Source organism: Bubalus bubalis, chromosome 3, assembly GCF_019923935.1.
Source record: "Bubalus bubalis isolate 160015118507 breed Murrah chromosome 3, NDDB_SH_1, whole genome shotgun sequence".
In the NCBI taxonomy this organism is placed as follows: domain Eukaryota; kingdom Metazoa; phylum Chordata; class Mammalia; order Artiodactyla; family Bovidae; genus Bubalus; species Bubalus bubalis.
The window spans coordinates 25,334,632-25,352,875 of NC_059159.1; the positions used below are offsets into that span (position 1 = coordinate 25,334,632).

Below are 18,244 nucleotides of genomic sequence, written 5' to 3' on the forward strand. Positions count from 1 at the left end.
ATGGCAAATAGATGGGGAAACAATGGAAAGTAACAGACTTTATTTTCTTAGGCTCCAAAATCACTGCGGATGGTGACTGCAGCCATGAAATTAAAAGATGCCTGCCCCTTGGAAGAAAAGCTATGACCAACCTAGACAGTGTATTAAAAAGCAGAGACATTACTTTGTCAACAAAGGTCCATCTAGTTAAAGCTATGATTTTTCCAGTAGTCATGCATGGATGTGAGAGTTGGACTATAAAGAAAGCTGAGCACTGAAGAATTGATGCTTTTGAACTGTGGTGTTGGACAAGACTCTTGAGAGTTCCTTGGACTACAAGGAGGTCAAACCAGTCAATGAATATTCATTGGAAGGACTGATGCTGAAGCTGAAACTCCAATACTTTGGCCACCTGATGCAAAGAACTGATGCAAAGACGCTGATGCTGGGAAAGACTGAAGGCAGGAGTGGGAGAAGGGGACAACAGAGGATAAGATGGTAAGGATGGCATCACCGACTCAATGGACATGAGTTTGAGCAAACTCAGGGAGTAGGTGATGGACAGGGAAGCCTGGCATGCTGCAGTCCATGGGGTTACAAAGAGTTGGACATAACTAAGTGACTGAACTGACTGAATAGCAATAAGATATCTGCTGCTGCTGCTAAGTCGCTTCAGTTGTGTCCGACTCTGTGCGACCCCATAGACAGCAGTCCACCAGGCTTCCCCTTCCCTGGGATTCTCCAGGCAAGAACACTGGAGTGGGTTGCCATTTCCTTCTCCAATGCATGAAAGTGAAAAGTGAAAGTGAAGTCGCCCAGTTATGTCCGACTCTTAGCAACCCCATGGACTGAAGCCCACCAGGCTCCTCCGCCCATGGGATTTTCCAGGCAAGAGTACTAGAAAACTCTTAAATATTAGAAAATTAAACAATATACTTCTAGATCACCCATGGAACAAAAATGAAATCACAAGGAAATCAGAAAAATATTTCAAACAATGATAAAAATGCAACATATCAAAATTTATGTTATGAAGATAATCTGGTATTTATAGGGAAATTTATAGTGCTAAACACTTATATTAGATAGGAAGAAAGGCTTACAGTAAATAATCTAACTTTCCACTTTAAGAAACTAGAAAATGGTGATAGAATTAAACTAAAAGCTAAGAGAAAAAAGGGAAATAATAAAGATAGCATTGGGAAAAAAAGGAAATAATAAAGAAAACACTGGTCTTCCCAGGTGGCTCAGTGGTAAAGAATCCTCCTGTCAGGTAGGAGATGCAGGTTTAATCCCTGGGTCAGAAGATCCCCAGGAGAAGGAAATGGCAACCCACTCCAATTTTTTGCCTGGGAAACCCCATGGACAGAGGTGCCTGGTGAGTTACAGTCTATGGAGTCACAAAAGAGTCAGACACGACTTAGCAATGAAACAACAAACAACAACACTAGAAAAGCAATCTGCTAAGTCACGTCAGTCGTGTCCGACTCTGTGCGACCCCATAGACAGCAGTCCACCAGGCTTCCCCTTCCCTGGGATTCTCCAGGCAAGAACACTGGAGTGGGTTGCCATTTCCTTCTCCAGTGCACGCAAGTGAAAAGTGAAAGTGAAGTCGCTCAGTTATGTCCGACTCTTAGCAACCCCATGGACTGAAGCCCACCAGGCTCCTCCGCCCATGGGATTTTCCAGGCAAGAGTACTGGAGTGGGGTGCCATTGCCTTCTCTGGAAAAGCAATAGCAATAGAAAATAAATAGAAAACAAACTGTAGAGAAAATTAACAAAGCCTAAAATTGGTTCTTTAATAAAATGGATAATCTCATACTAAGATCAAAATAAATAAAGAGGAAATATAAATGCTTTTATCATCCATGAAAAAGGAGATATCTTGATGCATCATGCAGACATCGAAGAGATAAGAAAATTTAAAACAACCAGAAGGGACAGTAGTTTGGTTCTGATTCTAGCTAAGATGAATTAAGCATATTGCATCTATCTCTCCCATAGGCTATTCCTATAAAACCTGCACAGAATGCATGCATAGAATAGTTATCTGACAATTCTGAAAAGTAAATAGTAGCAAGCAGATTGAGGAAGATTTGAGGAAGATGAGAATTCAAAGCACCAGCAAGTCAGCAGTGCTGTGCTTAGTCGCTCTGTCGTGTTCGACTCTTTGAGACCTCATGGACTGTAGCCTACCAGGCTCCTCTGTTCATGGGGATTCTCCAGGCAAGAATACTGCAGTGGGTGGCCATGCCCATGCCCTCTTTCATGGGATTTTCCCAACCCAGAGATCAAACCCAGGTCTCCCACATTGCATGTGGATTCTTTACCATCTGAGCCACCAGAGAAGTTTACTGTTTTTTCCTTCAGTATGCCCTGACTTGAACTCAAAGCAACTCAAAATTCAAAAGTGGGTACTGGGGAATATTCAGTATTTTGTTGTATTTTTTTAGATTCTACATATAAGTGATATCATACAGTATTTGTCTTTCTCTGACTTAGCATAATGTCCAAGTCCATCCATGTTGCTGCAAATGGCAAAATTTTGTCCTATTTATGGCTAAGTAACATTCCTTAGCCAGCTAAGTAATTCCTTAGACAGAGAAAGCTCTAACAGAACCTTTTAGTTGTGTCTCTTCTTTTCTTTTCTCTACTCTCTTTGCCCCCATATCCATGATGAAAGTCCTGAGGTGGATTTCAGTAATGAATAGAATTCAGTGATTAACAGAACTAGTATACAGAAATTTAGTAAGAATATAGAAGAAATGAACAACATCAGCAACCAAATAAATCTAATTGACTCCCTGCCCAATAGCAGCAAAACAGATACTTTTTTGAAGTGCACATGAAACATTCTCCAAAAGAAACCATGTTCTGGATCATAACATAAACTTTAACAAATTTTAAAGAACTGAAATCACATAAAGTGTGTTCTCTGATGATATGGAATTAAATTAGAAATCAATAACAGGAAAACCCCCAAAACAACTGAAAGTTAACACATTTCTAAATTGCCAAGATATGAAAGCAACTTAAGTGTCCAGCAACAGAAAAATAGATAAAGATGTGGTATAACCACACCCACACACACACACACACACACAGAGACACACACACACAAAAGAATGTTACTTAGCCATAAAAAGGACCAAATTTTGCCATTTGCAGCAACATGGATGGACTTGGAGGACATTATGCTAAATGAAATAAGTCAGACAGAGAAAGACAAATACTGTATGATATCACTTACATGTAGAATCTAAAAAATACAACAAACTAGCAAATATAAGAATAAAGAAGCAGACTCACATATAGAGAATAAACCAGTGGTTACTAGTGGGGAGAGGGAAGTGGGGAGGGGTAATATAGGGATAGGGGAGTCAGAGGTACAAACTATTAGGTACAAAATAAACTACAAGGATATATTGTACAAATGGGGAATTGAGACAATGTTTTATAATAACAATAAATGGAGTGTAATCTTTAAAAATTATGAATCATTATATTGTATATCTATAATTTATATAATATTATACAGCAAATATAGTTCAATAAAAAACACAAAAATAAATAAAATTTTAAAAATTAAAAAAAAATCCACATTTCTAAATAACCCAAGGGTCATAAAGACAATCTCAAGTGAAATTAGAAAACATTTTGGACTAAATGAAAATGAAAATAGATTAAAATTCATGGTATCTAGTTAAAGTTGTTCTTAGAAAGAAATTTATAGCATGAAATGTGTATATTAGGAAAGAAGGTCTTATTCAACATTCTAAATGTCCCCCTTAAGAAATTAAAAAAGCAAAAATAATCCAAAGCAAACAGAACCTAAGTATTAGTGACAAAAATCAATGAAATTAAAAAATCAGAAAATAATAGGAAATGGGAAATAATAATAGAAAATAATTGGAAAATAATAGAAAATTAAAAAATCCATGGAAACAAAACTCAGCTCTTTGAAAAGAATACATTGATAAACTCTTAGTGACACTTACCAAGGGGAAAAAAAGTGAAAGAATAAACAAATTACCACTATCAGGAATGAAAGAATGTATCACTACAAACTCTGCAGACATTAAAAGGATAATAGGAAACTACTATAAACAACTCTTCACATATAAATCCAATAACTTAGATAAAATGGACCAATATCTTAAAAACCACAAACCACCAAAACTCACTCAAAATGGAATACATAACTATTAAAGAAATTTAATTATAGTTTAAAATATTACAAAAAAGAAATCACCTGCTTGAGATCATTTCACTGGAGAACTCTAACTGAATACTTAAATAAGAAATAATGACAATTCTACACAATCTCTTCCAGAAAACAGAAGAGGAGAAAACACTTCCCAATTTATTTTATGGAGCTAACAGACAAAAAGAAACAAACTATAGACCAACATCTCTGATGAACACAGACAAAAATCCTCAACAAAACATTAGCAAATTGAATGCAGCAATCTGTAAAAAGAACAATACAACATGGCAAGAGGGTCTTATATTCCAGGAATAAAAGATTGGCTCAAGATAAAAAATTAATCAACGTTATATACCATATTCACAATGTAAGTAGAAAAACTTCTATCAATTGGTACCAAAAAAGCACTTGACAAAATTCAATATCCATTCATGATTTAAAACAACTCTCAGCAAGCTAGGAATAGAAGTGAACTTCTTCAAGCTAGTAAAGAACATTGTCAAAAACTACAAATAATGCCATACTTAATGATAAAAGACTGAATGTTTCCCCTTTAAGATTGGAAACAAGGCAGGGATGTCTACTCTCTCCTCTCCTATTCAACATTGTGCTAGAAATCCCAGACAGGCAATAAGGCAAGAAAAAGAAATAAAAGGCATGAAGATTGAAAATAAAGAAGTAAAACTGTCTTTATTTGAAGATGACATAATTGTTTGATAAAAATCCTATGGCATCAACAACAACAACAACAAAATAAAACCTTAATAGAACTTATAAGGCACCTAAGCAATTCAGTGAGAAAGGAAAGTCCTTCAGTAAATAGTCTTGTAACTAGGTGTGCCTAAGGGGATAAAACCCTACTGCCCATCACCTAGCACACTCAAAAGTTAATTTGAGTTGGATCATGGACCTATACACAAAGCTAAAGCCATAAAGCTTTCAGAAAAAAACTAGGGAAATATCTCTGACACGGGAGTGCATGAAAACTTCTTAAACAGGACACAGAAAGCAATAACCATAAAAGAAAAATTCATAAGTTTCATCGAAATTGCTTTTTCACTAATCAAAAAACACTATTAAGAAAAAGAATAGGTAGGTTTCCAGAATATATAAAGAGTTCCTACAACACAACAGCAAAACATAAAAAAATCCCATTCCTTTGTATATATGCCCAGAGAAAAACATGGCCCGAAAAGATACAGGCACCCCAGCATTCACTGGAGCACTGCAGTGTTTACAACGGCCAAGACATGGAAACAGCCGAAATGTCCACCAACAGAGGAATGGATAAAGAAGATGTGGTGTATATATATTTATACAATGGAATATTATCCAGCCATTAAAAAGAATGAAATAAGGCCATTTGCAGCAACATGGATGGACCTAGAGAGTGTCATACTGAGTGAAGTAAGTCAGACAAGAAGAAGAGGTGAAATTATCATATGACATCCCTTATATGTGGAATCAAAAAAGAAATGATACAAATGAACTTACTTACAAAACAGAAAGAGACTCACAGACTTAGAAAACGAACTCATGGTTGCCAGGGGGAAGGGATAGTTAAGGACTTTGGGAAGGTCATGTACAAACTTCTATATTTAAAGTGGATAGCCAACAAAAACCTGTTGTTTAGCACATGGAACTGTGCTCAACATTATGTGCCAGCCTGGATGGGAGGGGGCTTGGGGGGAGAATGGCTACCATGTATATGGATGGCTGAGTCCCTTCACTTGTTCACCTGAAACCATTACAACATTGTTAACTGGCTACACCCCCAATACAAGATGTTTTTGGTGTTAATTTTTTTTTTTTTAAATCTGGGACTTCCCTGGTGGTCCAGTGGTTAAGAATCCACCACATGGGTTTGATCCCTCGTCAGGGAACTAAGATCCCACATGCTGCAATGAGGATCCCTTGTGCCACAGCTAAGACCGAATGCAACAAATAAACAAATATTTTTTTTTTAAATCCCATTTCTTAAAGAGGAGAAAGGCAAAAACTTGAACAAACTCCTCATAAAGAAACATTCATGAAAGAAACATACTTGATGAAGTGCTTGACATGGTTAATCATCAAATTAAAACTGAAATAAGAAATCACAACGTAGCCATTAGAGTGGCTAAAGTTTAAAACACAGCACCAAATGGTAACAAACATGGAGCAATCAGTACCTTCATCCATTGTTGGCTGAAATGTACAAAAGCTATTATAATCACCTTAACTAAAGGCTTTGGTGTTCTTATATAAAGTTATACATAGATCTACCCTTTGACCTAACAATCCTTCTCGTAAGTAGCTATCCAAGAGAAAAGAAAACTACATCCGCAAAAAGACTTATACAGGAACGTTCATAAGACCTTTAATCACAATAGCAATAAAAGAATAAAAACTAGGGACAACCCACATGTCCATCAACAGGAGAGTGATGAACACACTGCAGTGTTTTTGTACAATGGAACACAGTTTAGCAATAAAGAAGAACAAAGTACTGATGTCTCCAACAACATGAATCAATCTCACAGATATAATACTGAATTAAAGGAGTCACACTCAAAATAATATATACTATATTATTCCATTTGCACAGAATTCTAAAATAGGCAAAACTAAGATGAAAAAAAGAGTCAGGATAGAGGCTGCCTTGGGGAAGGATGCAGGGAGCAAAGGTTAATTGCCTGGGAAAGGCCAGAGGGAACTTTTGGGAAGTGTCAGAAAGTTCTATATCATGACAGGGATATGGATCACATGGGTGTATTTATTTGTCAGAACTGTTCAGCTAAAACTTAGCATTTTAATGCATGTGAAATTAATCTTAGAAAAGAAAAAGTAGAGCTCAATAAGAATAAAAATAGGACATAGAATGAGATAAATAACCCAGTCACATTTAAACAAATTTTAAATGCTTGCATTTTAAAAAATCTCTTCTTTACAAGGAAACATATAAACAAAAGATGGTGGCTAGGTGAATGGAGATGAGCGTAGGGATAAAGTGACAAGTAAATAAACAAAACAGGCAAAGGCTTTCAATGAACCAAGTATAGTACAACATCCTGAGCCAATGATTTTGCTCAAATCAACATGAAATCCAAAAAAAGAAAAAAAAATGAATTTTTGCTAGCTGCCTTACTTTGTAATTTCATCAGAGTTAAGTAGTACTGCTTTAAGTCTTAGGTTAAAGTACTGCTTTAATTCTTGGGTTTATGCAAAACACACACACACACACACACACACACACACACGCAAGGGGGTGGGTCTTAAGAAGTAGCAGTAACATTAAAATAATAGATAATGCTTACTGACTCCTGTGTGTTGAATACCACTCGAAGCATTTTTGTGGATCCTTTCATTTAATCCTCATAGTAATCCATTGGTAGGTACTATGATGAAAATTCCATTTTTTAGGTGAGGAAACTAAGGCTTAGGGAGACTAGACTGACTAGATGGAAGTCATGTATATAATAAAATGAGACCCCAAGAACCCAAGAGAGGCAGCCAGATTCCCAAAGTATATTCCTTACTCTTTATTATTATAGTAAAAAAAAAAACCCTCATATAACATAAAATTTACCATCATAACCATTTTTAAGTGTATAGTACAGTAGTGTTAACTATATGCACATTGTTGGGCAACAGAGCTCTAGAATCTTTTTAATTTGCAAAACTGAAATTCTGTACCCATTAAACATCCCTTTTTCACCCCACCCAGCAGCCACTGGCAACCACCACTCTACTTTTTGTTTCTAAAAGTCTGACTACTCGAGATACCTCATATAGGTGGAAGCATGCAGTATTTGTTTTCTTGTTTTTGTGGCTGGCTAATTTCACTTCGGAGAAATGTCTATTTAAACCTTTCCTTCCCCACCCCACTTTTTTTCTTTCCTTTGGTTGAATCACATGGCTGGCAGGATCTTAATTCCTGACCAGGGACAGAACCTGTGCCCTCTGCAGTGAAAGCATAGAGTCCTAACCAGTGGACCACCAGGGAAGTCCCAGCCTTTGCCCATTTTTTAATCAGGTTGTTTAGTTTTGTTGTTGTTGTGTGTTGTAAGAGTTCTTTATATATTCTGGATATTAATCTCTATCAGATATATAATCTGAAAAGATTTTCTCCCATTCCACAGGTTGTCTTTTTATTTTGTTGATTATTTAAGTCTGATGTAGTCCCACTTCTCTGTGTGTGCATTTGCTGCTTGTACTTTTCATGTCATATCCAAGAAATCATTGTGAAATCCAAGGGGATAAAGCTTTGAAGCAAACTCTCTTAAAGGTGTTTATCAAACTATGGGTTGTAAGCCTACCACTAGGTCATGAAATTAATTTAGGGAGTTGTAAGTGGTATTTTTAAAAGAAAAGACTGAGTCACTCACTATATGCAGCATGGCTAAGCCCTGTTTTAAACTCTTCTCCAGTTGTAGGTATGTATATTTGATGGACTATGAAATAAAATGAATTTCTATTATGGGCTCTGGTTAGAAATTTGAAAAACACTGCACTACTCTGTACTGCACTTGGACCAAGTGAAGGCCCAACAATGCTGAAGATTTTCCAGTCGAGTCACCACATAGCTCTTGGTTGACCTAAAAGAACCTGTGTTAGGACTGTCAGTCCCACATTTATGTGGCAACTTGGTTTCTACAAAAAATAGAAAATCAACTGTCATGTGAAGTTAATATTTTGTGCCCATTTTATTGGTGCTGTTTGTTTTGCTTTTTAATTAATCAGTTTTTGGCCAGACTGGGTCTTTGGTGCTGAGCACAAGCTTTCTCTAGTTCCAGGGAATGAGTGCTTCTCTTCTTTGTGGTGTGTAGGCTTCTCTTGCTGCAAAGCATGGGTCCTAGAGTGCGTGGGCTTTGGCAGTTGCAGCTCACAGGCTCTAGAGCATGAGCTCAACAGCTGTGCTGCCTGGGCTTAGCTGCCCTGAAGCCTGTGGGATGTTCTTGGAGCAGGGATTGAACCTATGTCCCCTGCTTTGGCAGGCAGATCCTCAACCACTGGACCACCAGGAAGTGCTTTGTTTTTGTTTTGTAGCTGTGTAAGAGTTATAAGTTTCCCTGGTGGCTCAGTGGTAAAGAACCTGCCTGCCAATGCAGGAGACACAGGAGATACTGGGTCTTCCCTAGGTCAGGAAGATCCCCTGGAGGAGGAAATGGCAACCCACTCCAGTACTCTTGCCTGGGAAATCCCATGGATAGAGGAGCCTGGTGGGCTACAATCCAAGGGGTCGCAAAGATTTGGACACGACTGCAACAACTTAGCATGGAGCAAGAGCTATAGGTGGGCTTCTCTGATGGCTCAGATGATAAAGAATCCACCTGCAATTCGAGAGATGTGGGTTCGATCCCTGGGTTGGGAAGATCCCCTGAAGAAGAAAATGGCTGCCCACTCCAGTATTCTGGCCTAGAGAATTCCATGGACTGAATAGTCCATGGGGTGGCAAAGAGTAGGACATGACTGAGCAACTTTCACTTCACTTCAAGTGTTATAGGTATAAAGGCTTTATATCTGATTTTATGCTTGTATACATTAATAAAAATACTTTGTTTACAATTGGAATCTGAAAGCGGTTTCTTTCTATCAAAAGGTGTCCATACATCAATGGAGTTTGAAACTCCATTGTTTCAAATGGAAATGTTGTTGAGGTGGTATACTGGGTTCAACAGCTCCCTAAAATTTATGTATACCCACAACCTCAGAATGTGACCTTACTCGGAAATAGGATCTTTGCAGATCTCAAGTTAAAAATAAGCTCATTGTGGATAAGGGTAAGCCCTAAATCCAATGACTGGTATCCTTATACCAGTCAACACAGAGGAGAAGCACAAGGAAGAAGTCCATGTGATGACAGAGGCAGAGATTGGACAGCAACCACCAGAATCTAGCAAGAAGCAAGCAAGGATCCTCCCTAGAGAGGGGAGCATGACCCTTGTTTTCAACACCTTGTTTTCAGATCTTTAGCTTCTGTTCTGAAGAATAGATTTGTGAGAGAAGAGATTTGTGTTTCAAGCCACTAAGTTTATGGTAATTTGTTACAGCAGCCCTACAGAAACTAATACAACAGATGGTAACCTGCCCCAAAGAGGGCATGCATCCTTTCTAAAAGCCCTATACCATAGGTCTAGACTCCTAGCAGGAGTGTTGTTCCACAACTTGGACTTCACAAGTGGCAAAATTGAGGCCTGAGAAGGGAAGGCAGCTTACTCAAAGGGCCATAGTAAGTCAGGGGCAGAGAATGGACCAGAAGGCAAGACTCCTGCCACTACCCCACCCGACCCCAGCTCAGTCCTCAGGGCAGGCAGACTGCTCTACTTACCACAGTGCTGGTGATCGTGTTCACTGCAGAGGTAGACTTGGCTTCCTTCATTTTGGAGATGGGTTTACTGAGCTCTGGCCTGGAGCAGCTGAGAAGGCTTGAATTCCTCAGGTCAGGTACAGAGCTGTAAGGCCTTGAAGATGAAGGCTTACAGAGTGCTGGATCAGCCTCCTCTTTGGGGGCCTCCTGGTCAAGGCTGCTATCTGCTTCATTTTTCTCTGTGTGTCTGACACTCGAGAGCAAGTCAGGTGTACCGGACACCGATATCAATGGCTGGAGATACTGGGAAGAAGGAAACCAAACATAGAGCCCATGGGAACCGAGCTCTGTCCACTTCCAGATCATCTGCACCCAAGGGTAGGTGCAAAGGAGATCAGGAGGAGAGGAAAGCAATCTGAATCAGTCTCTCTAATCCAGCGCTCTTAACCTAGGGTTCAAGGACACCCCTAGAGGGCTCATGGATGGCTTCACGGGGCCTTTGAACCACTTAAAACTGCAGTTACTTATGGCAAGAGATTCCATAGCTTTTATCAGGTTCTCAGAGGGTCTATGACCCTAAAAAAATTATTCCAAAAAAACCCCTCTAATCCTGTCACTTCAGGTAAGTCTTTAAGAAGGAGGAGAGAGACTGAAAAGTCAACTGAATCTTTCCACTGAGCAAGAAGAGAGAGCTAGGCCAAGAAGGGGGTTCCAGAGACTGAGATCACGGGACAACTGGACAGCTGGCTCCAGCCTGGAGGCTAGTCCATACTTGGAGCAGAGAGCAGGCTGGAAGGACCAGCTGTGTTCTGCCCATCATGTAGTGTTCTGAGGCCCTGCCCCCAGAAGTTCTTCCCTGTAGCCTCCTCTCTCAGTTGTGCCCCTGGCCTGCAAGAATGTGGCATTCCAACCTAAACTGGAGTTGGGGACCATGAGTAGGGTAGTCCTAGAGCCCACTCCCACATGGGGCTGGTCCTCAGCCTCCCAGCTGCTTTTACTCCTACTGGAGGGAGAAGGACAGAACGGCGCAAGTCCTCTCTGACTGGATGGAGGGATCCTCTGAAGGCCGCGGGGCTCCTTGTGACTTCCAGGCCCCCCTCCTGGGGCCCAGCCCTCCATGCAGCCCCCATTCCTTCAGTGTTTCTGAGCTCTCAGTAGGGGTCTTCTCAGCATCACCCCCTGGAAAACTGGCCCCAGCCGGGGAAGTGTGCTGGGCATGCGCATTCCCCTCCCATCCACGTTTACTTGTTTGGAGGTCTGGCTGGTGGTAGTCTTGCATTTCTGCTGTTGTTTCTGTCGCCAGCTCTGCCAGCTCTTGCCTCTTGCCTGCTCGCCTGCCGATTCCCCCTGCATGTCTACCCTCTTCTGTTTCATTTGGAAGGATTTTTTCTCTTGTTTCAGTCTCAGCTCCTGGATCAGCTGCCTGCCCAGTGAGGAACAGTGAGTATCATGCAGGTTAGGGATGGGCTATGAATATTATGGACATACTTCTTGAGGGGCAGACAAGACTGGGCAAGGAGGGGCAGTGCTCCATCTTCCCTGCCCCAGTGTGTCCAAATGATTGAGAGTTCCAAAGCAAGAGATGGAGGAGATAGTCCTTCCTCCAACCACACCACTTTCCATCTGGGATTAGCCCAGGGAGAGATGTGGTGGAGGGCAGCACCTTACTCTACCACCCCATCTCCCTCCTCCCTTCCCAGTATGCCAGATCACACAACCGACAAGTGCTAGGGAGAGGGTCTGGGTAGGAGGATAAAATCAGGGGCTTCCACATCAAACCCCTTCATATGCTGGGCCTCTCTGGTCAATGATGTGATGGAAATAACTCAGTCACAGGACTCAGGGGACAGGGCTTCTAGAGCTTCTTCTGTCATTATTTGCTGGATGATTCTTTTTCCGCTCCATGAAATGGGTGGTGGGTGGGTAGGCATTGGACTGGATGGGATGAGTCCCTTCCAGTCCTTAGATCTGATACCTGAATGAATCTAGGAGGTAGTTCTGAGGGGTTGGGCTTTCTGGGAGTGGGGTTGCGGTGGCTGTCTTAGGGGTGAGTTTGTAGAAACAGTTTCATATCTACTTACCAACATCCCACACCAAGGAACCTTATGATTCCTGGTCCTTGTGAGACTAAAGCAACTTCATGGCTGCCCCAAGGTCACACCATAGGTCAAGCACTATCTCCTCTTCCCTCAACACCCAGCCGCCCTCACCCCAGGAGCCTTCCTACCGGGCATAGACCTCCCGAGCCCTGGAGGTAACTGTATTCTGGAAGAGGGAGTTGTTGTCCTGGAAAAACTTCTCATACTTCTCCGAATTCACACTGGGATAAATCAGGCGGAACCCTCCACAGTTTTCCTTTTCATACTTCTCAGTTTTCTCTACACGCACGGCCTGAAAGCCCTTGACTTCCTCTTTCCTGTTGGGAAGCAGAACACAGGGCTGCAGTTAGGTTTTCTTGGGACCAAGCTTGGAAAGGACATGGCCTTTCCAAGGACATGGATGTCATCTAGGGTGAGACCAAGGCTTTGCACGCAAGAGCGTTCAACCAGCGTTTCCTAAATAAATGAATACATGAACGTTTCCTGAAAGGAGATTCTAGCCCTCCTGGGACAGCCGGTGTCATAGTGCACTAACAGCTGGTTAGAACAGTCTTCCTGACAGATCACCAAATTCTCTCCCATTACAAGTAAAGCCCATTTCCCTCTTGGCTTAGCTTCTGACGGGAGGTAGACTGTCACCTTTCCAATCACAGTCCCCGCTACTCTCCTCTGGAGAACCGAGGGCTTCGTGGATAAGCCTGATGAGATTTTATGAGAGCTGATGATCTCATTCCCCCTCACAGCCCCCCAGGAGGTGGAGGTCAGGCCGGAGGATCAATAAGCCCTTTTAATAGTAGGGAAACCAGGAGCCCCTGAGCCATCCAGGGCCAAGTCATGATGAGGAGACTGATTCAGGGGATGCTCCTTAGATGATGCTGCCTCCTTCTCCAAGAGTTCAGTGGAAGGCATCCTGGAACGCCAAGCAGCACACACCTATCGGGCTCTGTGTCCAGACCTGACACTTGCCAGCGAGGTGACCTATACAGGCAGCTCCCCTTATAGAGTCTTGGTCTTCTTAGCTCCAAAAGCAGGACATACAATCCCCCATGCTACCACCTACCAGCCCCCTCCTTACAGGGAAGACAGTGGACATGAACGTGCTCTGAGAAACACAGTGCCATCCAAACAGAGATGGCCTGATGCCATGGCCTGGTTCCAGAAGTTCAGTTCCAAAGGATCAGGCTTGTGAGGAGGGCAGGGGCCACTGTGAGATCTGAAAAGCAGCAAAGCCAAGTCCTTGACAGGCTCTGAGACTTCCTTTTCGCTCTGCGGACGAAGGCCTCTGTTATAGAACGAAAGCAAATGCTATGCAGCAGGGATGAGGTGTTCCCCACAACTCAGTGACAAGGGGAGAACAGACGAATGTTCCTTTTTGTAACGACAGATGGTTTTACTTTTTGTATCAGTAATCCCTGGATCTCTTCATATGATATTAACAAACTATATTCATCACATGTACTTATGTCTATAAATTAATCTATTTTTAGGAACAAAGGAATAACCACAGGAAAAACTGTTTAACCTGCCACGTCCTGCAAATGGAAACTAATGTTCCAAACAGGATTATCATTTGTTAGAACTGACCCATGACTGTACCTGGTCTCCCGAGAACGACACTGCTGTAGGAGCTGCCCCCGCTGTCTCTCCTCCTCCAAGACCTTCTTTTTGTCACAGCTTCTCAGGTTGATCAGGACCAGCGTGTCATACAGCAGACTATCCTTTACCTCTTTATCCAACCAGGAGTCAGTGGAGAAGCTCGGAGAGTGGTTTACCTGTGAGGACAAGATGGCAGCTGGGGAGGCTGGGCAGCATGCAAGCAGGGGGTAAAGCCAAGTGCCCCCTCCACGGAGCCACCCAAGCCCACCTAGGGGCCCTGGCTATCACAATGAGTGGAAGAGAGGGAAAGAGGGTCTGGACTGGAGCCCCGGTGAAAAAAGGAAGGAGCAGAACCCCCTGCAGTGTAACTAGCTTTATTTCAGTCCTGAATTCCTGAGGAGCATGCCAAGGGGTGGGGGTGAGGGGACTGTCTTTGGTTTCCCCTCCATCTGGGGTGCATGTGCCCTTCCTGTGTACTGTGTACCCCAGAGAACAGCTGGAAGAGGGCAGTCCAGAGGGCCAGGCTGGGAGGTGGGGAGGGGAAGGGAGTGATGCATTCAGGATCCTAACAGGGGTTAAGGGTCAGGATGGTGAGAGGACTGAGATGACTCATTCCTGCTCACAGAAGAGTCCATATTGTTCAGAGGCACTATGTGACATTTGAAGACTTCTAGCAGTTTCTGAAGGCTTGCTCCTGGTAGCTTATGCTGCTCTTTGGTAAGAGCTCTGAACGGCCATATTCTCCTTCCCACCTGCACTTGGGAACAAGGGCTAGGAATGGAGGAAAGGCAAGACCCCAGGAATTTGATATGTAATTCTGGGTCTTCCCCTCTGAGGGCTGCCTCTGTATCCTTGGCAGCCGTCACCATCACCTCTGACTTGCACCACAACCCTGCCCTTGCCCTTGCTTCCGGTGTGTACTCTGAACGGCCACGGGAGAGGCCTGCTCGCACAGGTCCAGTCAGGAAGAGACGCAGACACCCAGCAGCTTCTCTTCCTCCTCTTCCCACCACCCCATGGGTCTGGAGGAGACAGGAAACTCACTGAGTGGCCCCCCGCCCTTTTCCGTGCCCACAGACACTAGGTCGTTCTCTGCTGGTGCTTGGAACTGAATCTAGGCCCCAGATAGCCAGGCCCAGTAGCTCCATCTGATCTCAAATATCCTCCACCCAGCTTTGATGAAGATCAAAGTCTCCTTTCTGTGACGGAGACAACTCTGTTAGAAAAGGTAGAGCTGTCTTTAGAGTCACTCTGCGCCTGAGATCGGAGCTTCTAAGTCTGGGTGGACCTCAAGAAAGCACAAGGAATTCTCTAATTCCCGGCCGTCTACCTCCCTCTGGTGGCCGCTTTTCAGCAAAGAGAGACGCCCCAGGCAGCAAGCACCAGGGAGGCCGTTGCTCGGCAAGTGGATTACAACATGCTAGCTGAGCCAGGAGGGCGGAGGGATGGGACTGACCCCAGTAACAGGTGCCAGCTTCACCCCTCACCCCAACCTCCCTACCTCCAGCAGCCAGGGCTTGAGTTTGTGGTCTAACAAAATGTCAAAGCCCAGGATTTCAAAGCAGGCGCTGTTGAGTGTGTGGTGGGGAAAGCAGGTGTGGTAGTTATGCTTGATGATGGGGTAGGCCGAGATGATTGTCTTGATAATAACGTCCTCAATGTCTCTCCAGATCTGCGCCACGTTGTAGCCATGGCTCTCCATGTACGTGTTGAAGGTGGAGAGCTTCCTGGAAGGGAACCATGGGCCGTGAGGCAGGGCGGCCCACCTCTGGTCATCTAAGGCCGCAGAATGCTGGAAACTAGAAACTTCTAGAGAGGATAAAGTCCCAAAGCCAGTGGGAGGGACACCCAGGAGCCAGGGTAATAGCTGTGTCAGCTCAGGAGGACCCACAGGAGAAAACATCTGTGGGCTGGGGCAGGGATTGGCTATCCCGCTTAATGGATGAATTTTAAAAATTGTAAAAACCAACACCCCACATCACAATGTTGCTTTGGTAGCAATGGTTTCTTAGCCTTTGGTGTTAATTAGAAGCACTTAAGGAGTCTTTTAAGACCACTGATATCTGGGTTCCACTTCTACTATCTGAGGGGATTCTGGGGACACTAAAGACACAGACATATTGTTAATTTTATTCAATGTTAACCCCCTAAAGGGAAGCCCAGAGGGAAAAGGCAACCCCAGGGCATTTCCACAGATAAGGTTACCCACTGTCCCAGGCAAACCAGATAGTCTTGACTTTACAGCTGAAAGTCCCACATCCCAGGAAACCCCTCAGTCACAGGCAAACCAAGATGGCTGGTCCCCCTGTCACAGATATCAGAGAATATCTACCCCTTGCAGAGAAGTTTGTGAAGAAATGCTCCAGTCAGCTCTGAGCTGGGCAGTACAGAGACAGGACAAATCTGACAGGTCCAAAAGACAATGGTGGGGACAGATGCCCGCCCCCTCACATACACACACGTGTGCACAGAGAGCCGAAGTAGAAAGTGAAAACATTGGAGGAGGAAATGTGGGTGATGCAGGAGAATGAAAAGCAAAGAGAAGAATGAGAAGGCAGGAAATACAGCTCAACCAGCAGTCCATAGATCTGGACCCCAGTCAGGGAGCCAATGCACACTTACTAAGGGCCTGCAGCTGGCTCTAGTGGTAAAGAACCCACCTGCCAGTGCGGGAGACATAAGACACATGGGTTTGATCCCTGGGTCGGGAAGATTCCCTGGAGGAGGGCATGGCAACCCACTCCAGTATTCTTGCCTGGAGAATCCCATGGGCAGAGGAGCCTGGCGGGCTATAGTCCGTGGGGTCACCAAGAGTTGGACACAACTGAGCGACAAACACACTGCTGTGTGTGCAAAATTCATGCGATGAGGGGATCCTGAGAAAGCAGCACCTCTCCTGTGGGAAGCCTAAGGACCATTTGAGGAGCCAGCACACGTATGAAACAACCAAAGATGCACTTATAGGACGACAGATAAACAGAGACACTCAGTACAGAGGCACGCCTTTCTACCTGCCACTGTCCAGGATGAAGTGCTGCTCGTAAATGAATTTTCCAGATCACTTGAAGCCAATCCTCTCAAGTGCAAAACAAAAAAAAAGTGTTTAATTTGCCTAACTGGGAAATAAATATTCCCAAAATAGATTAGACACTCCTCTACCATCTTCTAATAGACATTATGAATCATAACATAACCTCTTCTTGGTGACTCAGGCACATCACAATGAATATACATTACTGTGTAATTTCATAACACCCAGTGGTTAGTCCATTCGATTTAACACGTCAACTATGTGCCAGGCTCCCTGAAAGATGAAGAAGGCCCGGTATCTTCCCCGGAGGCCTGCCAAGTTCCCAGTTTTTCTTCTTCACTGCTCCTACTGAGTTTGCAGACTGGTGGGGATTTGCTGCGGGTATGGCTGGTATCAAGCTAGGAAGCGGGGAGTTTAGGGCAGGTGAGGCAGTCAGTAGGAGAAGCAGATGGTTTCAAAAGGTGAGGAAGAGGAGAATGAAGAGAGGTGAAGCAAATTGGAGGGAGAGAAGGAAAACACTCTGCCCTAAAACATGGGAAACACCTAGATTCTAAAGCCAGGGCGTCATACTAACCCTCAAGGAACTTAAGTACAACTGGGGACACAGGACAAACATGTGCTCCAAGCAAAGAGTAGTTATAGGCTACAGCTGATGCTGACCAGGAGGATGGTGGGAGTCCAGAGATGGAGAGGCTTCTGGGGTGATTAGATTCAGATTCCACAGGCTTGTCCTTAGAGATGGAAGACAATTCTCCCATCTGACAAGTGAGGAAACAGAGGCCCATGGAGAAGATGGGTTTCCCCCGCACTGCAGTGGTTATGTGGCTGGACCAGCATCTAGGACCAGGTCAGAGAAGGCAACACTGAGCTTAGACAGAAGGGCCTTCAAGGATATTTCCCTATGTTTCCAGGTGGAGCTGAGCAAAGGCAGAGAAGTGGGAATGAGCAAGGCTTGTGTATCAAAAAGTGAGCAAAAGAACATCCTAGGAGAACACCACAGAGTGGATGGTGCAGGCAGTGTTACTAGTAGTTAAGGGCAAGG

General features: G+C 43.5%; 1 protein-coding gene across 4 annotated transcripts in view; it reads right to left on the reverse strand.

The window, feature by feature from the left end:
- Positions 1-18,244, reverse strand: part of TTLL6 (tubulin tyrosine ligase like 6) — a 49,778-nt gene that overhangs the window by 11,311 nt on the left and 20,223 nt on the right. For 3 of the 4 annotated variants that reach the window (XM_044939071.1, XM_044939074.1, XM_044939073.1), the window contains 5 exons: positions 15,673-15,898; positions 14,172-14,347; positions 12,704-12,892; positions 11,722-11,899; positions 10,498-10,779 (listed from right to left, as the gene is read on the reverse strand). In XM_044939071.1, coding sequence (XP_044795006.1) covers positions 10,498-10,779; positions 11,722-11,899; positions 12,704-12,892; positions 14,172-14,347; positions 15,673-15,898 — 1,051 coding nt within the window. The remainder of the gene's footprint in view (positions 1-10,497; positions 10,780-11,721; positions 11,900-12,703; positions 12,893-14,171; positions 14,348-15,672; positions 15,899-18,244) is intronic. The other variant, XM_044939072.1, reaches the window with a different exon arrangement.